Consider the following 22334-nt stretch of genomic DNA (forward strand, 5'->3'; position numbering starts at 1 on the left):
CGTCCCCGAGGCCACTGGGGGAAGGGCCAGGCCGGGGAGAGGGGGCGGTGTTCGTGGTCCTGGGCCCGCCTTCTTTCGAAGGCCCGAGCGGGTTTCTGGGATTCAGAGGCACCCAGGCGGTGAGCAGGAGTCTCGGCTGCCCTGGCAGCCTGGGAGAGACGTGGGGCCTAGTCTGCGGCCTTGGGAAACACAGTCCGCACAGAGGGGCAATGCCTGCCTAGGCGGGGCGCAGCTCGTGTACCAGGACGGGAGCCAGGATACCTTAGGCGTGTCACTGTGCAAGGATTCCCCCAACCTTCGCGGGCACTTTTATTCCATCGCCCCTTCTCCAACACACACAGACTAAGGGGTCCAGGAGCCGTGGTTTATTCCGAGGACAGTGGGGCTCAGGCGCAGAACCCCGAGCGCAGGCAGGAGGCCGACGCAGGCGCGGGTGCGGGCACGAGACTGAAGAGGGCGCGGCGGTCAGCGCAGGGCGAGGGCGGTGGCCCAGCCTTCAGGAAGCTGAGCGCAGCCAGGCGCTGCTCTTGGGACAAGCCCCCGCGCAGGTCCAAGAGGGCGGAGACGTGGTCCTCGCTGTAGGGGCAACAGGGGCGCGTCAGCCCGGCCCTTGCCCCCCTTCCGGCTTCTCCTCCCTCCCCGACCTCCGTCCGCACCTCACGTCGGGAAATTGTTGCCGCAGGCAAGCCACCTCCAGGCCCAGAAGCGCGGGGTCGTGGAGGTTCAGCAGCTTCCTCAGGGCGAGCAGCACTGGCGCGCAATGCGCGCTCTCCTCCAGGCCCTAAGCAAGTTGGGGGTAGGGTCTCGGCCGGCCCTCGTCTCCCACCCAACCACTGAAACTCTCCCCGTCTGCCCGCCCAAGAAGCTCTCACCAAACCGAGGAAAAGCTGCTGAAGCTGAGCAGCATCGTGCTCCAGGCGCTCTGCCGCCTGGGTCCTCTCGTCGGCTCCGCGGCACACCAGGCGGCCTTGCATCAGCGCGCGCAGGTACTGGAGCACCACGGCGCGCTCGGCCTCAGCCAGCAGCACCTGCGGGAGGTAATCAGGCGGGTGCAGGTTGCCTCTCTCACCCGCGCCACCCCTTCCCCAGCCTTTTCCCCCAACGCACCTGAACCGTGGGGTTCCGCACGCGCCAGAAGTCCCGGCAGAAGCGCTCTGTCTGTTTGCACACACTTTCTAGCAGCTCAGGGCTCGACAGCCACCGGCGCGAGGGCAGAGCCGCGAACAAGGGCTAGGGAAATGATCCAGACCTGGCATTGCCGCGGAGACCCCTGTACTTAACGCTGTACCGCCACCTCTGCACCTCCTGCTCCGATGCCGACCTGAAGAAGGCCTTACCTGGAGCTCCGCCAGCAGCGCCTCCAACACCAAGCGGCAGATCCTCCTCTGCAAATCGTCCAGCGCAGCTTCCACTGGAGCCAAGGCCCCTGAAGCCGCCCCGTCCAGCTGCAGGACAGACACTGAGGAGCTGGACCGAGCAAAACTACGGCTTCAGGACCAAGGCTAAGGCACTCATGGCCCTCGATGGTCCAACCCCTCGGGCGCCACCTTGTGGGGTAAGTGTTTGGCGGGAGGGAGCGAGAACAGCTCCCTGCACTTCTAGTCTCAGGCAAGGACCAGGGCTGGGAGGCGGGCGCTCTGCGAGCTACAAAGGACACAGCCCAGTGGGACATGCCTCTAATTCGCGGTGCGACCTTGAGCAAAACATTCTTTCGGTTTCCGTTTCCTCATTTCCTCACTATCCCAGTGAGGAGGGAGTAAAAATCATCACTAATTTGTCCTCCTTGCCCCCACCAAAAAGAACACACTACCCAAGAGGGAGTGTGTGTGTGTGTGTGTGTGTGTGCGCGCGCGCGCGCGCGCACTCAACTGTAACCCCAGACATTACTGGCACAGAGTCGGGCCTTGATAAATATTTGCTGGATGAATGAACAATTGACACTGTGCAGGCACTGTGCATGTTACCTCATGTGATTCTCAGAATATTCCATTAATACCCACATAATACTGAGAAAAGTGAGATTCAGAGAGATTAGGTAACTCATCTCAGGTCACAGAGCTAGAAATCAGCAGAACTAAAATTGGAACCCCCTAAGTGATGTGAGTCCAAACTCCCTACTGTCCTAGGGTGGGCTGGGTCCATGCAAAATAGATACTCAATAGGGGGTTAGGGAAGGTGGGGCTCCCTGGGGGTCTTCTGGTACCTGAGCGCTGACTGGTGGTTGAGGGCGGCCAGTAAGTAGGGCACGTAATGAGGGGCCACTGCTTCCCCTCTGAGGTGGTCTCGGGAGAATCGGATCAGAGCATCACTGAAGCTGCAATGAGCAGAGGTGGCTCCTGGACTTGCTGCTATGCTGGCACCCCCACAACCCCAGTCCCTGGTACTCCTGTCCCACCTCCAAGATACCCAAGTCTTTGATTGACAGAGCTCATTCCCTGTGCTGTGTCTTATTCACTCAGACCCCCTTTGGGCTGCCTGGGGAGCAGGGATAGGGATCAGGAATGGGTGAGTGCCTCTGCAGACCTCCTCAGGAATATGCCCAGTTCTGACAGTGCCATGCCTTGCACCCGCCGTTGCAGTGACTCACTGACCAGGCTGGCCACACGAATGTTCTCCTCCAGGATCTGCAAGCAGAAATGAGCAGCCATTGGCAAAGCCTCCCCTCTTCCCCTCTTCCCGCTTGCTCGAGGGAGGCTGCTGCCTTTCTGGCCACTTCCCACCTACTTGCATCACAATGGCTGGCAATGGTGAGTAATAGGAGCCAGACGAGTCTGTGTTGGGCTCCTGCTTCCGGCCCCACTCAGCTACCTCCTCATCCAGTGCATTCTGCAGCCACTGGGCCACATTTGCCTAGGGGAAGGGGCCAGGGGAAAAGGAATGTAGCAGGATTCTGACCCTGCTAGAGATAGGTACACATTCAACTCTGCAGATAAAGGCCCACAGCAGATAAGTAGGGCTTCTCTGGTCCTGTGTCCCAACTATTCACCTGGACATTGGCCACAAATGTTGCCTCCAGCTGCTCAATGTTCTCCACGGTCAGGAGAGGCTCCAGCTGGGACACATCAGCCTCAGGCCCCAACTCTAGGCTCCCCATCATTTCCTGCCTGGAGATGGATGGCCTGGTGTCACACCAAGCCCCAGCCTTTGATCCCCCACATCCCACTGCCCCAAGGGCACTGACCCTAGGTACACATGCAGTGCCCAGTGCAGCAAGGCGAAGGCATCAGCAGCTCCCAGCTCAGGCCCTGTAAGGAGGTGCTGCAGGCTGCGGTGCAGGCCACTGTGCAGGGTGTAGGCCCATAGCTGGACCACGTTGTAGTGTGGCGGGCAGCAAGGCGCTACTAGTGCCTCAGCTGTGGCCAACTCAACTGGCAGGGCCACTCGCAGAGCCTCCAGCCACTCTGCTAGGGCCCCTGGCGCAGGCAGCAGAGGTGACCCGAAGTGGGCCCGCTCCAGACCCTCCTGTAGTGCCCGCAGACAGCGCTGCCGCCAGTCCCGGGGGGCCTGGCCTAGGGGGGTTGTTCGTCCAGTCTCTACCTCCGCCACACGCACAGCAGCCACCAGAAGGGCCGGGTCCTCCCGTGCCAGCTTCCCTGCAGTCCCTGCAGCTGCTTCCACAGCCTCGCCCAGTGCCTCAGCCAGAAGGTCCAGCCCCTGGAAGACTGGCAACTCCAGGACTCCCAGGAGTGCCCATGTATCTTCTCGCAGCTGCTCCAGCTCCCGAAGGCTCACATATGCCTCCAAGAACTGTTGGGCATCAATCAGGATCTCTGTGTGGGCCACTGCAGCTGGCACTAATGAGGATGAAAAGGAGACAGCCTTGGGTCTCAGCCTTCCCACCGCCTCAATGTCTACAGCAGGGGATACTGAGGCCCAGGGCTGGGGTGATGTATAAAATATTTAATAATCAGTAAAGTAAGCTGGGCACAGTGGCTCACACCTGTAATCCCAGCACTTCGGGAAGCTGAGGTGGGCAGATCACTTGAGGTCAGGAGTTTGATACCAGCCTGGCCAACATAGTGAAATCCTGTCTCTACTAAAAATCCAAAAATTAGCCAGGTGTGGTGGCAGGTGCCTGTAATCCCAGCTACTCAGGAGGCTGAGGCAGGAGAATCACTTGAACCTGGGTGGTGGAGGTTGCAGTGAGCTGAGATTGCACCACTGCACTCCAGCCTGGGCAACAGAGTGAGACTCTGTCTCAAAAACAAAACAAAACAAAAAACAAACAAAAGGGCCTGGCAAGGTGGCTTATGCTTGTAATCCCAACACTTTGGGAGACTGAGGCGGGCAGATCACTTGAAGTAGGGAGTTCGAGACCAGCCTGACCAACATGGAGAAACCCTATCTACTAAAAATACAAAATTAGCTGGGTGTGGTGGTGCATGCCTGTAATCCTAGCTACTCAGGAGGCTGAGGCAGGAGAATCGCTTGAACTTGGGAGGCAGAGGCTGTGGTGAGCTGAGATCACAACATTGCACTCCAGCCTGGGCAACAAGAGCGAAACTCTGTCTCAAAAAAATAATAACAATAATAATAGGCCGGGCGCAGTGGCTCATGCCTGTAATCCCAGCACTTTGGGAGGCCAAGGCGGGCAGATCACAAGGTCAGGAGATCGAGACTGTCCCGTCCAACATGGTGAAACCCTGTCTCTACTAAAAATACAAAAATTCGCCGGGCGTGGTGGCACGCGCCTGTAGTCCCAGCTATTCAGGAGGCTGTGGCAGGAGAATTGCTTGAACCCAGGAGGTAGAGGTTGCAGTGAGCCGAGATCCAGCCACTGCTCTCCAGCCTGGCAACAGAGCGAGACTCCCTCTCAAAATAAAAAGTTTAAAAAAAAAAAAAAAGACATGTAAACAAACAAAAAAACACAAATAAAAAAATAACTAGTAGAGTACTGGCCAATCTAAGAGGATCTTGGCAATGTCCTAGAGGCCAGGTGGGCCAGAGGTCAACGCATGAGCTCATGGAACATGAAAAAGCTGAGGATCCTGGAGGGAAGGCAGGGGAAATCGAGGGGCCCTGCCAGTAGTCACTCAGCCACTCTGTTAAGGAAGAGTTTCAATATATTGATAAGCAGGTGGCCAGAGTCACGTGACTGGGTGTCTGTCCCAACTCAAGCATCCCACGTTTGGGAACCCCAGGATGAGCCGATTTGCACCCTGCCTCATAGGCCATGGGCAGCCTGGGCTACTCTCTGGAAGGTCCCTGGTGTGCTGCTCTATACAGTTCCCCATCTAGTGCCCCAGCCCTTTGGTCAGGGATGGGTGTTTGTGGACTGTCGGAGACTGAGGCCCAGGGTCCCTGCATCTCACCTGCCCGTAGCCGAGGCAGCAACTGAGACAGGGCCTGCAGTTGCTTGTGCTGGGCAGCCTGCTCCCGTAGGGGCTGTAGGGGCTGTGAGGCCTGGGACACACCCTGGAGCAACCGACGAGCCTGGCTCAGGGCTTCCCGGGTTTCCTGCACGGCCTCAAGGGCCCGGGCCAGCTGCCACACACCAGTCTGCACTCCTTCCAGGTATGACTGCATCACTGACTGTGGAGAGATGGAGCCAGTGAGGCCTGGTCAACCCTGCAGCACAGTCCCAGCACCCACCTCACCCTGCTCCATGCCCACCTTGAGGCGTGCTTCCAGGGAGCAGGTACGCTGCACCTCTCGGCTGCGGTACTGGCCTAGCCTGGCCAGCTGCTCCGGCTGGTAGAAGATGCCTGAGGCCCACTTGAGCGCTGCACCCCGGGCTAGCCGCTCTGCCCGCTCCTGCTCCAGCCACTCAGGCCCTGGGCAGGAAGAGCCTGGGTAGCCGTGTCAGTCAGGGAGGGGGAGGGCCCAATGCCCCCAGTCCCATCTTTCTTTTTTATTTATTTATTTTTTGAGGCGGAGTCTCATTCTGTTGCCCAGGCTGGAGTGCAATGGGGTGATCTCAGCTCGCTGCAACCTCCGCCTCCAGGGTTCAAGTGATTCTCCTGCCTCAGCCTCCTAAGGGGCTGGGATTATAGGCGTGTGCCACCACGCCCAGCTAGTTTTTGTATTTTTAGTAGAGATGGGTTTCACTATGTTGGCCAAGTTAGTCTTGAACTCCTGACCGCAGGTCATCCACCCATCTCAGCCTTCCAAATTGCTGGGATTACAGGTGTGAGCCACCACACCCAGCCAGTCCCATCTTTGTTGCCATCATTCCTCCCCCAGCCCACTTAGAAGGTTCATACCAGGGGACAACGTGGGCTGCATTTCATCCTTGGCTGCTGAGTCCATTGTGGGCCTGGAGGAGCCGGGGCTGAGGTGGGCCCAGGGCAAGCAGGCAGAGTAGATGCCCCTCTGAGCTGCTGCCTCTGTCTAGGCCCTTCTGAGAAGGAGGAAGGAGGTTCTTCCTGGTCCTCTCAGGAAATGAGAGGGAGGAGGTGTGATGCAGTGGGCACCTGGGAGGCTTTGCCTGCTAGGTTTCCCAGTTATGCTCCTGCAGATGCCAAGCGAGACAGGGTGGGCACAGGCCTCAACTGGACCTTGGTCCTGCTCTGAGCTGCACAGGACAATTCGGTACAGAACTTACCAGATTTGATCAGGCGTCCAGTTCGCGCTCCACAAATGACCTTGACCTTGAAAACAGCCCTCTCCCCCGATGGAGCTGGGCACGGCTGCCACTTGTTCACAGGGCCTGGGTGACTCCAGCTGACTCCAGCGTGCAGCTGAATTCCTCTCCCCAAGGAAGTCTTTCTCCCACTCCCCAGCCCAGAAGCCCCTTTTTCCACCAAGGCTCCTCCCTCCCCAAGGCCAACGACAGAAAGGAAGGAAGCTGAGTCTCTGGCATTTTATTCCAAACAGGAAAAAGCATTTGCATGGAGGGTGGGGAGGGCTGGGCGCCACTTCCCTGAGGTGGGGTGGACAGGATGCACTTGTGATCCACAAGTCTTGACCAGCCCACCCAGAACCTCTTAGTGCTTAGGACAGGAGACAGGGATTTGCTAGACTTGGCCTCAACCTGGGGTGGTGGGCAGTGTGCAGATATGAATGAAGATGATGTCAACATCACAGGATGGAAACTGTGTTGACCTGACTCTGAGGAGGGTGTGTACCTCTTCGGAGAAGTGAGAGGTGGCAGGCTGTTGTGAAGAGGGGTGTGGCCAGCGGTGGCAGGAGAGGGTCATGAAAAGTGTGTTTATCTTTTTTGTTTAGATAGGGTCTTGATCTGTCACCAAGGCTGGAGTACAGTGTCACCGTCATAGCTCACTGCAGCCTCCTGGGCTCAAGCGATCTGCCTGCCTCAGCCTCCCAAAGTGTTGGGATTACAGGTATGAGTCACCACAACTGGGCAGCTATGTTTATCTTGAGAATTACAGGGACCCAGGAAAGGGACTACAAGGTGGTAATAATTTAGTGGATGTTCAGTCCACCACCCAAATCCACCCTTCAGGACAGAGGCACTCATTCTCCAAATGCGAGTGTAGGCTGCTGAGGTCACACCATTGAGTCTCTCAGTCAATATTGGGTTACAAAGGCATGGTACCATCTTGTGAACATGAACCCTTCAGTACTGCTACCCCAATTTCAGAGGTCCTAGTGGGGAAGGCATCTGCCCAATTCTGCTTGTTTTACTCCCTTAAAGATGTGGATCCTGGCCAGGTGCGATGGCTCACGCCTGTAATCTCAGCATTGTGGGAGGCTGAGGTGGGAGGATCGCTTGAGCCCACCATTCAAGACTAGCCTGGGCCATATAGTGAGCCCCTCATCTCTACAAAAACTAAAAATAACGGCTGGGTGCAGAAGCTCACGCCTGTAATCCCAACACTTTGGGAGGCCAAGGCGGGCGGATCACGAGGTCAAGAGATCAAGACCATCCTGGCCAAAATGGTGAAACCCTGTCTCTACTAAAATTACAAAAATTAGCTGCTCGTGGTGGCGCTTGCCTATAGTCCCAGCTACTCGGGAGGCTGAGGCAGAGGAATCACTTGAACCCGGGAGGTGGAGGTTGCAGTGAGCTGAGATTGCACCATTGCACTCCAGCCTGGTGACAGAGCGACACTCCGTCTCTAAATAAATAAATAGGAAAACAAAAAAAAAAGAAACAGGTTTGAGGGAACAGATTGGATTAGTTAGGTAGTGTGGTCTCCTCTCCCGAGATGGGGACTACACAGAGTTGGTGATGTTGGGGCAAATTGGCAAGGGAAGTTCCGATGGCGCCCCTTTCTCTACTGCCAGGGCTGCCAACTGACACCCTCCTCATTCCTCCCCAACTTCATCCGCAACTCCGGGTATACCCAAGTAGTTTTCGTCTTATTCGGCGGCTGGACATTTGCTAATGGTCCCTGAACTTTTGCGGCTGCGCCTGCAGACAAAAATAGCGCCGCGTTCCCTGGAAGGGGCATGCGGCGGAAGCGGAAGAAGCGACTCTGGCTCCGGCGGCCGGGAGGGCAGGAACGGAAGCGGAAGTGGCGGCGGCGCCGGCCTGGCCTGGCCTGGCTGAGGGTAGGCGGCGGGCGGGCGAGATGGCGGAGGCCGGGCCACAGGCGCCGCCGCCCCCGGGCACTCCAAGCCGGCACGAAAAGAGCCTGGGACTACTCACCACCAAGTTCGTGTCGCTTCTGCAGGAGGCCAAGGACGGCGTGCTTGACCTCAAGCTGGTGCGGCCCGGGCTAAGGGACGACAAGGGGGGTTGGTGGACCAGGCCTGAGCTGGTAGCGGGAACCCCGGGGGCGGCCCGGCTGGGTCCTCCGAGAGCCGGCCGCCATCGTGTGCTTTCTCACAGGAGAGAGGCCGGGGGATTTTTCATTCATTCAGCCGAGACCATTGAGCGACAGCTATGGGCCAGGCTCGGGGCTGCAGGTGTTTGTCCTCGTGGCCCTTCCTGGCTGGCGGGGAGAAGAGCTTCAGAACAGCAGTTAAGGGCTGTGCGCCAGGTCTCTTCTCACCCTGCGGTCCTGAGCTGCAGTAGCACCTGAGAGGCACTACAGGGTTGGAACCCAGGTTACTCCCTTCCCAGACCACGTCTCAGGGTGGCTGATGGTACACCGGAGAGTGGAGCTGATCATTCTCTATTCTGTCTGCCAGGCAGCTGACACCCTAGCTGTACGCCAGAAGCGCCGGATTTATGACATTACCAATGTTTTGGAAGGTATCGGACTGATCGAGAAAAAGTCCAAGAACAGCATCCAGTGGAAGTGAGTGGGGATAGTGGGAGGGTAGTAGAGTCTCCCACCCAGAAGTGTCAGGGGTGTGGGGTGGAGGATGCGGAAGAAGGCAGGGGCTGTGGGACCCAGAGTTCTCAGCAGTTCCTCTCGGCCCCACTCCCTGGGCTCAGGGGTGTGGGGCCTGGCTGCAATACCCGGGAGATTGCCGACAAGCTGATTGAGCTCAAGGCAGAGATCGAGGAGCTGCAACAGCGGGAGCAAGAACTAGACCAGCACAAGGTGTGGGTGCAGCAGAGCATCCGGAATGTCACAGAGGACGTGCAGAACAGCTGATATCCTCCTGGCGGTCTCTGCTGTGGCGAGTGGGCAAGGGGCCCTCCGGTTCAACTTGTCCTGTGGCCCCTGGTCATGTCCCAGCCTCAGGCTCCCTCCTTAGATCCCCTTCCCTTCCAGTCTTAGCCTGTGATCCCTCCCCGGGTGGGCCCCAGTCCCCAGAACTTTCTCTGAGGGCCTACGTGTCAGACCTTGGCTAAAGAGTTGGGTCTTCTCTGTAGTCTGACGTCTGTCACCATAGGGCATCAGCCATTCTCCTTAACCCTCACACTTTGGCCTACGTCACTCATGAGGACATCTGCAGATGCTTTGCTGGTGAGCAGAGCCTGGGTAGGGACAAGGGGGTGGGCTGGGCTCAGCCAAAGCCCTGAGCACTGGGCTCAGTGTCTCAGGAGAGTTTCGTCTCTCAAGAGGGTTTCTGGGACCTGCTCAGAGAGGACCCAGGCAAGGTAAGTCTTCTGTCTGAGGGGCACTGGGACCCTGTAGAGGTCAGCTATACTGAGAGGGTAAAGGAATTCTGGAGTGAGTCCCTGGGTTTGTTTCCATCTGCACTGTTACCTGGATTTGGCTTCTTGGGCATGATAGAGGCACAAGGGGGAAGACGGGGAGAGAGGATATGTGTGTATTTGCTTGTGTGCAAACTCTTACATGATTGTATGCAGGGTATGGGGGTGCCCACTTCCAACCTGTTATTTAGTTATATTGTGAATACAGAATCTCTTCCTTTTTTTTTTTTTTTTTTTAAAGAGATGAGGTCTCGCTATGTTGCCCAGGCTGGTCTTGAACTCCTGAGCTCAAGCTGTCTAACTGGCTTGACCTCCTAAAGTGCTGGGATTATAGGCCTGAGCCACTGTGCCCCACCAACATGTTTATTCTCTATCTCGTATCCCCAAGACTGGTCATGGGAAAGGGATGTTGGCCTTGGCTAGAACACCTTCACCTAGGGATCAGCCATTGGTGGAATGAGATGCCTGTGGCCAGTGATCTTTCACTCCACATACTTGAACTCAGATTTCCTGGTTACTGACCCTCAGAAAGAGAAGAGCTTTAGTTCTGCCCAGCCACTGTAGGGGATGGGTGAGACCCACTGACTAGTCCCTCAGAGACCATTATCTCCTGCCTTGCTCCAAAAGGCAGGCACCTCTGTTCCCAGCTCAGATTTAGCCTATGGGCTCTGACCCATTCTCTGTCATTCTAGGAGATACCCTCTTGGCCATCCGGGCCCCATCAGGCACCAGCCTGGAGGTGCCCATCCCAGAGGTGGGTGCTTAGCCTAGGCAGGCGGGGTCAGCTGAGGGCGGGTGCTGGCTGTGGAGCCTGATAAGTCCCGGGTGGGGCAGGTAGGGGGAGGCCTGGAGTTCGGGGTTATCTGGGAGGATGGGCAGCCTGGGTGGGAGAGGATACTGTGGTCCTGACTCAGAGTTGGGCAGGAGTCAGGACCACAAGCCTGCTTCCAATTCTACCCGTCTCCCATCCCTTGCCACCCATCTCTAGGGTCTCAATGGGCAGAAGAAGTACCAGATTCACCTGAAGAGTGTGAGTGGCCCCATTGAGGTTCTGCTGGTGAACAAGGAGGCATGGAGCTCACCCCCTGTGGCTGTGCCTGTGCCACCACCTGAAGATCTGCTCCAGAGCCCACCTGCTGTTTCTACGCCTCCACCTCTGCCCAAGCCTGCCCTTGCTCAGTCCCAGGAAGCCTCACGTCCAAATAGTCCTCAGCTCACTCCCACTCCTGTCCCTGGTAGCACAGAAGTCCAGGGGATGGCCAGCCCAGCAGCTGAGATCACAGGTGAGGCACCATGGGAGCTTGTGACGGGGGCCCAAGAGGCAGTAGCTCTGTGTTGTGGAATGCCACACGCACAGTTGGAAGAGACTCTTCAGGTTAGGGACTGTCCTTTTCCTGACTTCTATCTAGCCTTCCCTTGCTATGGTAACAAATGAGCCTTTTTTTGTTTGTTTGAGATGGAGCCTTGCTGTGTCGCCCAGGCTGGAGTGCAATGCCAGGCTAGAGTGCAATGGTGCTATCTTGGCTCATGCAACCTCCACCTCCTGAGCTCAAGCAGTTCTCCTGCCTTAGCCTCCCGAGTAGCTGGGATTACAGGTGACCACCACCACACCTGGCTAATTCTTATACTGTTAGTAGAGATGGGGTTTCACCACGTTGGCCAGGCTGGTTTTGAACTCCTGACCTCAAATGATCCACCTACCTTGGCCTCCCAAAGTGCTGGGATTATAGACATGAACCACTGAGCCTACCTGAATGGGGCTTTTTTTTTTTTTTTTTTTTAAGATGGAGTCTCGTTCTGTCGCCCAGGCTGGAGTACAGTGGCATGATCTTGGCTCACTGCAACCTCTGCCTCCTGAGTTCAAGTGATTTTCCTGCCTCAGCCTCCTGAATAGCTGGGATTACAGGCGCATGCCACTATGCCTTGCTAATTGAATGGGCCTTTCTTTTCTTTTTTGAGATGGAGTCTTGCTCTGTCACCCAGGCAGGAGTGCAATGACTCGATCTCCACTTACCACAACCTCCGCCTCCTGGGTTCAAGCGATTCTCCTGCCTCAGCCTCCTGAGTAGCTAGGATTACATGCACGTGCCACCACGCCTGGCCAATTTTTTGTATTTTTAGTAGAGACAGGGTTTTACCATGTTGGCCAGGTTGGTCTTGAACTCCTGGCCTCGTGATCTGCTCGCTTCAGCTTCCCAAAGTGCTGGGATTATAGGCGTGAGCCACCGCACCTGGCTGAATGGGACTTTTTTTTTTTTTTTTTTTTTTGAGACAGAGTTTCGCTCTTGTTACCCAGGCTGGAGTGCAATGGCGCAATCTTGGCTCACCACAACCTCTGCCTCCTGGGTTCAGGTAATTCTCCTGCCTCAGCCTCCTGAGTAGCTGGGATTACAGGCACGCACCACCATGCCCAGCTAATTTTTTGTATTTTTTTTTTTTTGAGACGGAGTTTTGCTCTTGTTACCCAGGCTGGAGTGCAATGGTACAATCTCGGCTCACCGCAACCTCCACCTCCTGGGTTCAGGCAATTCTCCTACCTCAGCCTCCTGAGTAACTGGGATTACAGGCACGCACCACCATGCCCAGCTAATTTTTGTATTGTTAGTAGAGACGGGGTTTTACCATGTTGACCAGGATGGTCTCGATCTCTTGACCTCGTGATTCACCCGCCTCGGCCTCCCAAAGTGCTGGGATTACAGGTGTGAGCCACCGCGCCCGGCAATTTTTTGTATTTTTAGTAGAGATGGGGTTTCACTGTGTTGACCAGGATGGTCTCGATCTCTTGACCTCGTGATCCACCCGCCTCAGCCTCCCAAAGTGCTGGGATTACAGGCGTGAGCCACCGCGCCCAGCCCTGAATGGGACTTTTTTAATGGGGAACCTCTGACTGTGGGAAAGGGACATTGCTGGTGGCAGTCCCCCACCTCCATTGCCCTGGTAGGCCATCTTGAAGTAGGGTCACAGCAGACTTGTTGTCCATGAGTCTCTTTCCGTAGGTCTGGTGCCCCTGTCTCCTATAGCAACTGATTTCCAGGTTGCCTCCTCTGGGGCGACTGGCAATGCCTAATTCTCCATGAGTCTGAGAACCAGGCTTGTGGTCCTCCTGGCTGTGGGGCCAGCCAGGTTCAATAACCTCTTCCTGACCTTGTGTGACTGGGTTCGGGGGCTGTCATTGCAGTGAGTGGCGGCCCTGGAACTGATAGCAAAGACAGTGCTGAGCTCAGTTCACTCCCACTGGGCCCGACAGCACTGGACACCCGGCCACTGCAGTCTTCTGCCTTGCTGGACAGCAGCAGCAGTAGCAGTAACAGCAGCAGCAGTAGCAGTAACAGCAGCAGTTCATCTGGACCCAATCCTTCTACCTCCTTTGAGCCCATCAAGGCAGACCCCACAGGCGGTGAGTACCTGCCTCCCAGGGGCAGAGAGAGTCCAGTCTCAGTCCAGTCCTAGGTCAGAAACACAATTGGGGATGGAACCTAGCTCTCCTGTCAACCTTGCCAGACCAGAACTCTGCCAGCACCTCTGGGGCAGTGCTGATGCCCTCTCTAGCACCCCATCCTGGGCTAGCACAGAACTCCCTGCCCTCTCTTTAGCCCTTCCTGCCACCCCTTGGAACACCATTCTCTTGTCTCACTAATTGACACTTCTCTCTATCACTTTCTCTCATCTTCTCTGTCTCTTTTCTCTCTGCACTCCTTGAAAAAGTAATCTCCATTCCACATCTTGATCTCCTAGTCACCTTTCAGGTTGCAGCAGTCACTCTGTAGCCCCAGTGTTAATAGCAGTGCCACCTTTTTATTTATTTATTTATTTATTTTTGAGATGGAGTTTCGCTCTTGTTGCCCAGGCTATAGTGCAATGGCGTGACCTCGGCTCACTGCAACCTCCGCCTCCTGGGTTCAAGCAATTCTCCTGCCTCAGCCTCCTGAGTAGCTGGGATTATAGGCATGTGCCACCACGCCCAGCTAATTTTGTATTTTTAGTAGAGATGGGGTTTCTTGATTTTGGTCAGGCTGGTCTTGAACTCTTGACCTCAGGTGATCCACCCACCTCATAGGCGTGAGCCACCACTCCCAGCCAGTGGTGCCACTTGAGAAGCTGCCGAAGGCTTGCCAAGCCCAGCAGCCCTCCAGCGTGTTTTGCCTGGTGCTCTCTTGGTCCATGTCAATGTTCTTTTTTCCTTAGGCTTTAATGATGTCAGCTCTTGGCTCTCCTACCTCACTGGCTTCTTTTTGAACTCTTCCTGGCACATCCTTAAACATTGGGGCTTTCGAGGGCTCTGTCTCATTCCACTCCTGGAGAGGGCTGCAGCTCTGGGTAAATGAATCCCCAACCACTGCCTGGCCTAGATCTTTTCCCAGTCTGCACACTTTGGTGTCCAGCTACCATCCTCTGTACGTCCAATGGACACTTTATTCCCGCCTGTCCTCGACTGAACTCAGTTTCCTTCTGAAGCTTGCTTTCCACCTCTGCGCACCCTACCGTTGGCTCTGGTTGTCCAGGCTTGACCCTTGGCTCTCACTCTAATTCCATCTCCTTCTCCCTCCTGCTGCTGCTCACCCCATGTCAGCTCAGCGAGGTCTGTCCCAGATGTCCCCTCCTATTCTCTGGTATCCTCAGCACTCAGGATGACCCCTAGCCACCTCTGTTCTGGATTCTTCAGGATCTTTCTCTTTACCCTGACAGAATGATCTTTCTGAAATGCAGGCCTGACAGAGAAATGTGGCATTTCTGTGCTTGCAAAAGTACCTTTAATGGCTCCTTGAGGGCCACCAGATAAGATCTGAGCTCCTGAGCCTGGCATGTGAAATCCCTCATAGTCCTCTCTAGTTGCATTTTCTTCTGCTTCCCCTGTGTCCAGGGGACTTCACTACAAATCCCCTGGCCAGAGACTTGTAGTGAAGTCATCACCCTGTAGCACCACCACCTCTGCCGGCTGACCTGACCCAGGGTCTGGTCTCTGAGTCTTTCACAGATCAGGTGCTCAGCAAGGATGGGACAGATGGGGTACCTTCTATCAGACAGGGTGTATATGCTGAGCCCAGAAAGGGAAGGGAGTCTGTTGCTCTTCTGTGTCCTTTCTGAGTTAGAAAAGCTGTACCAATCACTTGCAGTGGGCCTTTAATACCCTGGGCTCAGCACTGAGGAATTCCAGTTTAGCAAGTGAGGCCAACAGTGCCAGGTTGGCCTGGGCAGGGCCTACGTCTCCTCAGCTGTGTGGAGCCTCAGGGTGGGTGGCATAGGATCCAAGGAAGGCAGGGGGATGTAGTGGGACCAAGCTGGACCTCTGTGCCCTGAGTATGGCTTTCTTGTTTTTCAGTTTTGGAACTCCCCAAAGAGCTGTCAGAAATCTTTGATCCCACACGAGGTAGGCTGCTGCATTCCTCCCTGGGGCTAGAGGTAAAGGACGCAGCTCGTTGGGTCCTACGGCTGTTTTTTTGTCCTTTTGAGGACCTTGTGGTGGTGCTTATGGTAACTGGGGCAAAGGGTGAAGTTCCTGATAGGTGGGTGGGGTTTCCTTTCCTGGGCTTTGGTGGGTGGAGAGTTGGGAACTGGAATGTTAGTAACTGAGCTCTCTCCATTCCCAGAGTGCATGAGCTCAGAGCTGCTGGAGGAGTTGATGTCCTCAGAAGGTGGGTGGCCCTGGAAGGTGGGAGTGAGTATGGGCTGGGGTTAGGCTGCTGCTGAGGGGGCCCTGGCCTAGGCCTGAGCCTAGTGTTTTCTGCAGTGTTTGCCCCCCTGCTCCGTCTTTCTCCACCCCCTGGAGACCACGATTACATCTACAACCTGGATGAGAGTGAAGGTGTCTGTGACCTCTTTGATGTGCCTGTTCTCAACCTCTGATTGACAGGGATATGCCCTGTGTGGCTGGGACCCAGACTGACTTGGGGGTTGCCTGGGGACCTCCCCAACCTGACCCCTACACAGCTTGAGAGCCACAGACACCTGGCTTCTCCAGCCTCCCCTCACTGCACAGTTCTGGCCACAGCTCCCGCTCCTACGCAGGCACCTCTACTGTGCTCGCAGAGCAGGGGAATGGGGCTCAGCCCCCACCACTGTGGAGCCAAAGTGTTTGCTTCTCCTTTTCTGTGGCCTTCCCAAGCCCAGGCTCAGCTGCCACCCAGTGGCACAGAACCGAAGAGCCACCATTGCCCACCCGCCCCCCACCCGTAGGGCAGCTTGTCCAGCCTCACTATCTTGCTCACGTGCCAGCTCCTTCCCCTAGGAGGGAAGGGTTGGGTGGAGTTGGGCATATGCCAGCACCACCCCTAGCTTCCTTCACTGTCCCCTACCCCCGACCCTCTAGCACCTCCTGGCCCTTTAACGTGCCCCCTTCTGGGCCTTTAGCCCTAGAACCTGCAGGTGGTGGGGGTGGCTACCAAGAAGGAACAGAGGTCTCTGGTGAGGAGTCTGGGTGGTCCAGCCCTGAGGATTGACCCGACCTCCTGCTGCCCCATAACCTCCTCTTCATTTCTGCTTATTCATTTACCCTCATTTAGAGCCATTTGCAGAGATTTAGAAAGATTTACAGTAACGAATGGATTCCTATATAAAGATTATTTTTATACTTTTTGCAGCAAAAGGAAATTGTAATATTTGTACAGTGTCCAAGTGAATAAAAACCATGCCTAAGGCTAGCTCTGATGTGGTTCTTTTGGGACTCTCCTTAGGACTGTGGATTGGCGGTGGGACTGGGTGGGTTCCCTTGCTGGAACTGGAGGTGGGAAGGCCTCCAGCAGCCTACCCTCCCCGCCCCAACCTGACGCACCTTGGTATAGGGCGGGGCCACCTCCTCGGGGCGGGGCAGATGGAGCCGTCCTACCTTCCTACCCCCGGGACTCCAACCCGGAACTAGCCTCGCTCCCTTGGGAAGGCCGCGTTGCCAGGCCTTGAGCTGCAGCCTGGGCCGTGATTGCGGGACATCGGGGTCAGATATCGGAAAGGGGGACGAGCTCCTCGTCCCCAGGGGCCCCAGACCAGGTGCGCCCTCGGCCGCAGGTGCACGGTCTACGGAAAGTGCGGGCACCCACACCCCAGCTGGACCATGGCGCCTCCGCGGAACGTGGTGAAGATTGCTGTCCAGATGCGTGACGCCATCCCGCAGCTCATCCAGCTGGACCAGGTCACCCGGCCGGTCCCGCCTCTATCTGCCCCGCCGTCCCACCTCCCCGTCGCCCCCTGGCCCTCAGGGCCGTCCGCCCCACCCCTCCTCCCAGGATCCTCCCCATTCCTCCCTGCCCCGGCCGCCAGAGTGACCGCTCCCCTTGCAGGCGAAGCCCCTGGCTGCTGTGCTAAAGGAGGTGTGCGACGCGTGAGTACTGCCGGGCCAGGGCCTGCGAAGGGCGGTACGGCAGGAGGGGCAGCGCCCCCTGCTGGCCTCGCTGAGCCTCGTGCCCCGCAGGTGGAGCCTGACGCACTCTGAGCGCTACGCCCTGCAGTTTGCGGATGGACATAGGAGATACATCACTGAAAATGTGAGTCCCCTCTCCCTCCGCCCTCTGACTCCTCTAACCCACCTGGCCCTGATGTCTCCGGCTCTTCATCCCACTAGTGGAATGTGATCTTTTGCTGACCCCAGCCGCCCTCACTGACGCCCCAGTTGATCAGTCCTCGGATCCCTCCCTGACCTCGCTGCTTTTTCTGCTGTCTTCTCCAGAACCGCGCGGAAATCAAGAATGGCAGCATCCTGTGCCTCAGGACGGCCCCAGTACTGTCCCTCCTGGCCCGCCCTCCCCTTCCCTGCCCCTCTGCCCCAGGTCCAGAGGCCCCCATCCCAGCCCCGCCTCATACCACCTAGTGGACACCCGGGGCCGCACACTTCCAGGTCCCACCCTTACCTTGCCCAGCCTCTTCACTGCTGCTCCTGCTCCGCCCCTGCCAGGATCTTGAGGCTGAGCAGCTGTTGGGTGGGCTGCAAAGTGAGAGTCGTGAAGGGCGCCGGGAAGCCCTGAGGTGCCTCGTCCCGCTGGCCTCGGACATGACCTTTGCCAGGGAGGTCATCAGCCGTAATGGTCTCGAGAGACTAGGCACCATCATTGAGGATGGGGACGAGTGAGCACAGGGATGTGTGGGCTGGGGGAGATGGTGGGGCTTTCTGGTCCTGGTCTGGTCCTGCTCAGCCCCCGATGTCCCCCCTAGCCTAGGGGAGGGGCTGGCCCTCAGCCTGAGGGCCTTCTCGGAGCTCATGGAGCACGGCGTGGTGTCCTGGGAGACGCTGACCATCCCCTTTGTGAGGAAGGTGGGTGAGCTTTTGTAGGACAGCAGGTGGGAGCAGTGGAGCAGTGGGGCAGTGGTAGACCCGGACTTCCATGGGGGTGAGGTGGTGACACCCCTGCCCCTTACAGGTGGTGTGCTACGTGAACATGAACCTCATGGATGCCTCCGTGCCACCCCTGGCCCTTGGGCTGCTGGAGAGTGTGACCTTGAGCAGCCCAGCCCTGGGCCAGCTGGTCAAGAGCGAGGTGCCCCTGGATAGGCTACTGGTGCACCTACAGGTGTAAGTCTCTGGGGCTGGGGTTCAGATGCGGGGAGCAGGGCTGGACCCTAAATGTTCTGCTGAGCCCTCTTCTTGCCATAGGATGAACCAGCAGCTGCAAACCAAGGCCATGGCCCTGCTGACAGCCTTGCTGCAGGGGGCCAGCCCTGTAGAACGCAAGGTGAGTGCTGATCGGTGGCTGGATGGGGGCAGCACCTGGTGGGCACTGCCCACCCTGGGGAGAAATCATCTAAGTCACCTTTCCATCCCCTCAGCACATGCTTGACTACCTCTGGCAGAAAAACCTTCGCCAGTTCATCTACAAGGTAGGAAGTGGCGGGCCAGGGAGACCACTCCACTCCTCCCTCCCCGTGAGTCCTCACTCACAGCAGAGACTGGACTGGCTCTCCCACAGAACATCATCCACAGTGCGGTACCAATGGGCGACGAGATGGCTCATCACCTGTACGTACTGCAGGCCCTCACGCTGGGGCTGCTGGAGGCGCGCATGCGGACACCCCTGGACCCTTACAGCCAGGTATGCGTCTTTGGTGAGGACAAGGCAGGGGGTGGCTGGGAGCTTGGCCTTGAATCTATAATCATGATCCCCTCCCCGACCACCTACACTGACTCCAGGAGCAGCGGGAGCAGCTGCAGGTTCTACGCCAGGCTGCCTTTGAGGCAGAGGGGGAGTCTTTGGGCGCTGGGCTGAGTGCTGACCGGCGACGTTCCCTCTGTGCCCGAGAGTTCCGCAAACTAGGCTTCTCTGTGAGTGTCCCCCTACCCAACTCCCTACCCCTGCCTCAGCCCAGGGCTGTTGTTCTAGGGGGCTGTGGCCCCTCCTGAACAGCCTGTGCCCCCTTCACACAGAATAGCAACCCAGCGCAGGACCTGGAACGTGTGCCCCCTGGTCTGCTGGCCCTGGACAACATGTTGTATTTCTCCAGAAATTCGCCTAGCGCGTACAGCCGGGTCGGTGACAGGGTAGGGTAGAGAGTGGCAGCATCCCCCAGGCAGAGTCCCCATGGGCTTAGCCATGACTCCTCGCCCCATTCTCTGCCCCCGCCAGTTTGTGTTGGAGAACAGCAGCCGCGAGGACAAGCACGAGTGCCCCTTTGCCCGGGGCAGCATCCAGCTGACGGTGCTGCTGTGTGAACTGCTGCGTGTCGGGGAGCCCTGTGAGTGGCCTGGACAGGGCACAGCGTGGCCAGGAGCAGGGGACGGAAGGGCAGAGAGGGCCAGGGGCTGCATGCATTTTCTCCCTGAGCCCCTCCTGCCCCCCCGCTCCAGGCTCCGAGACGGCCCAAGACTTTTCACCTATGTTCTTTGGCCAAGACCAGAGCTTCCATGAGCTCTTCTGTGTGGGCATCCAGCTGCTGAATAAGACCTGGAAGGAGATGCGGGCTACACAGGAGGACTTCGACAAGGTAGGTGGGGTGGGAGCTGGGAGTCCTGGGCCAGGGCAAGGGGTTGATCTGGGTACAGAGCTCAGGCCCTGAGCTGAGCTCGGGCGGCCCAAGGTCATGCAGGTGGTGCGGGAGCAGCTGGCCCGAACGCTGGCCTTGAAGCCTACCTCCCTGGAGCTCTTCCGAACCAAGGTGAATGCACTCACTTATGGGGAGGTGCTGCGGCTGCGGCAGACTGAACGGCTGCACCAGGAGGGCACACTGGCTCCCCCTATACTGTGAGTTTGAGGTGATGGATCCCCACTCCTAGCCCCACCTTCCCTGGTGCCCCCTGGGCTACTCCCCAGGTCGGATGTGCTCAGTGACACCCCTCTACCAGGGAGCTGCGGGAGAAACTGAAGCCAGAGCTCATGGGCCTGATCCGCCAGCAGCGCTTGCTCCGCCTCTGTGAGGGGACGCTCTTCCGCAAGATCAGCAGCCGGCGGCGCCAGGGTCTCTGAGTGGGCAAGGGCTGGGGGCGGGTGGTAGGCAGTGGGCAGAGGGCAGCTGGCTTTGGGTCAGGACCTCTCAGTGCTCCAGCCCTCTTCCCTTTCTCCACATAGACAAGCTGTGGTTCTGCTGCCTGTCCCCCAATCACAAGGTGCTGCAGTATGGAGACATGGAGGAGGGCACCAGCCCGCCTGCCCTGGAGAGTCTGCCCGAGCAACGTAAGGCGGGCACCGGTGGGAGCCTGACACCTGCTCTCCCCAGACCACCCTGAGCCCTGGGGCTGCCTAGGCCACAGTGCTCAGCCCAGCCTTCTTCCTACAGTCCCTGTGGCCGACATGAGGGCGCTCCTGACAGGCAAGGACTGCCCCCATGTCCGGGAGAAGGGCTCTGGGAAGCAGAATAAGGTGGGTGCAGCAGGCCAGGGGGCTCCTTCCTGCCTGCCCCTGCCTGTCCTGTCCTCTGCTCAGTGTCCCTCTCCCTTGCTTCCCCAGGACTTCTATGAGTTGGCCTTCTCGGTCAGCTATGACCACGGGGAGGAGGAGGCATACCTCAACTTCATTGCCCCCTCCAAGCGGGAGGTGAGTGTCCACCAGGCTGAGGTCGGCAGGTGGGCAGCGGAGGCAGATGGGCAGGCCCTCACAGCTCTGTGCTGCCCCCAGTTCTACCTGTGGACAGATGGGCTGAACGCCTTGCTGGGCAGTCCCATGGGCAGTGAGCAGACACGGCTGGACCTGGAGCAGTTGCTGAGCATGGAGACCAAGCTGCGTCTGTTGGAGCTGGAGAATGTGCCTATCCCCGAGCGGCCGCCCCCTGTGCCCCCACCCCCCACCAACTTCAACTTCTGCTATGACTGCAGCATCGCTGAACCTTGACAGTGTGGCTGGCCATGAGCCACAGCTGCAGCCACTGCGGCAGCCCTGAAGGGTGGAGGGTAGAGGAGTGATGCACCCTGACCAGCAGGATTCCTGCAGAAATAAAGTCTGCTTGGCTCTTAGGCTATGTTGAGCCAGCTCTGAACCTTGTGGGCTGAGCCTGTGACAGTGACAGTCTTCCCTTTCTACCTTCAAACTTAGCTGGTGGATAAGATGGAGCATCAGGCCCAGGCCACAAACTTCCACAGTTACGTTTGAGGGGCTGGTGTTCTGAAAGGGGTGGGGACAGGCTGGGACCACTGCCCTCCAAGATGAATCCTCAGCTTCCCTCCATGCTAGGCCTGTGGGAAGGGCTGGCCTGTGGTCTGAGGGCACCTGCCAAGGGAGATCTGGGCTGCCGGCCTGCTGAGGGAGAAGTGGCAGGGCAGGAGGCACTGCCCCAACAGACGCCTTCCTGCACAGCGTTAACAGTGGCCTAGTCTGGGAGCCATCTCCAGAAGGCTCCTGACAGTCTGACCCCAGTCCTCAAGCTTGCATGGCCCTGCCTGGTGTCCTTTGTAAGACTTGGAGGTCTCTGGTGAGAGGCATGAAGGGAGAGAGGTGAAGCTAGGCCTGCTTTCTGCAGAAGGGCAGGGTCAAGATTCCCAAGGGCATCCCCAGGCCAGTGGGAGGATGTGGGCTGATTCTGACAAGAGCTATTTCTGTGCAGGAAGCCCTGCTTCTGATTAAAACCTAACTCAGGGCTGGGCTCGGTGGCTCACGCCTGTAATTCCAGCACTGTGGGAGGCCAAAGCAGGCAGATCACCTGAGGTCAGGAGTTGGAGACCAGCCTGGCCAACATGGTGAAACCCCATCGCTACTAAAAACACAAAAATTAGCCAGGTATGGTGGCTCACACCTGTAATCCCAGCTAGTTGGGAGGCTGAGGCAGGAGAAATGCCTGAACCTGGAGGCTGAGGTTGAACTGAGCTGAGATCATACCACTGCATTCCACCCTGGGCAACAGAACAAGACTCCATCTCAAAAAAAAAGACCTATCTCAGAGCCATGGGTGGGCTGGGGGCCACAGACAGGCCAGAGTCCCTGGGGGCAGAAGCAGGTTTGGTCACAGGGACAGAGGCTGTGGTCACAGA

General features: G+C 57.5%; 3 protein-coding genes across 5 annotated transcripts; 2 read left to right on the plus strand and 1 right to left on the minus strand.

Annotated features, from left to right (window-relative positions):
* Nucleotides 1-12: 12 nt before the first annotated feature.
* On the minus strand, nt 13-6754 carry EXOC3L1 (exocyst complex component 3 like 1). Of its 2 annotated transcripts, XM_012468238.2 has the most exons (13): nt 6204-6754; nt 5614-5774; nt 5313-5532; nt 3182-3794; nt 2987-3104; nt 2725-2850; nt 2524-2624; nt 2204-2314; nt 1338-1467; nt 1108-1230; nt 873-1028; nt 657-781; nt 13-576 (listed from the first exon to the last, which is right to left on the minus strand). In XM_012468238.2, the coding sequence occupies exons 1-13, from the start codon at nt 6247-6249 to the stop codon at nt 387-389; spliced, it is 2220 nt and encodes a 739-aa protein (XP_012323661.1). In that variant the 5' UTR covers nt 6250-6754; the 3' UTR covers nt 13-386. The 2 variants fall into 2 exon arrangements, with proteins under 2 accessions (XP_012323661.1, XP_021522750.1); XM_021667075.2 differs by having other exon boundaries at nt 451-576; nt 657-1028.
* Nucleotides 1044-15998, plus strand: E2F4 (E2F transcription factor 4). 2 transcript variants are annotated; one of them, XM_012468240.2, is made up of 10 exons: nt 8478-8612; nt 9040-9149; nt 9290-9451; nt 9724-9767; nt 10651-10712; nt 10947-11241; nt 13137-13355; nt 15279-15326; nt 15547-15591; nt 15687-15998. In XM_012468240.2, the coding sequence occupies exons 1-10, from the start codon at nt 8478-8480 to the stop codon at nt 15800-15802; spliced, it is 1236 nt and encodes a 411-aa protein (XP_012323663.1). In that variant the 3' UTR covers nt 15803-15998. The 2 variants fall into 2 exon arrangements, with proteins under 2 accessions (XP_064239251.1, XP_012323663.1); XM_064383181.1 differs by lacking the exon at nt 8478-8612 and adding an exon at nt 1044-1555 and having other exon boundaries at nt 15547-15755.
* ELMO3 (engulfment and cell motility 3) lies at nt 15333-21600 on the plus strand. Its single transcript, XM_012468239.2, has 21 exons — nt 15333-15591; nt 16958-17081; nt 17230-17270; nt 17361-17433; nt 17616-17666; nt 17841-18010; nt 18098-18197; nt 18304-18455; nt 18537-18615; nt 18710-18760; nt 18850-18972; nt 19071-19202; nt 19305-19406; nt 19504-19612; nt 19725-19861; nt 19955-20118; nt 20220-20332; nt 20443-20547; nt 20651-20733; nt 20821-20907; nt 20989-21600. The coding sequence occupies exons 2-21, from the start codon at nt 17004-17006 to the stop codon at nt 21199-21201; spliced, it is 2163 nt and encodes a 720-aa protein (XP_012323662.1). The 5' UTR covers nt 15333-15591; nt 16958-17003; the 3' UTR covers nt 21202-21600.
* Nucleotides 21601-22334: the final 734 nt, after the last annotated feature.

This window comes from Aotus nancymaae, unplaced genomic scaffold (assembly GCF_030222135.1).
Source record: "Aotus nancymaae isolate 86718 unplaced genomic scaffold, 86718_ANA_hifiasm-v0.15.2.pri h1tg000030l, whole genome shotgun sequence".
Taxonomy (NCBI): Eukaryota; Metazoa; Chordata; class Mammalia; order Primates; family Aotidae; genus Aotus; species Aotus nancymaae.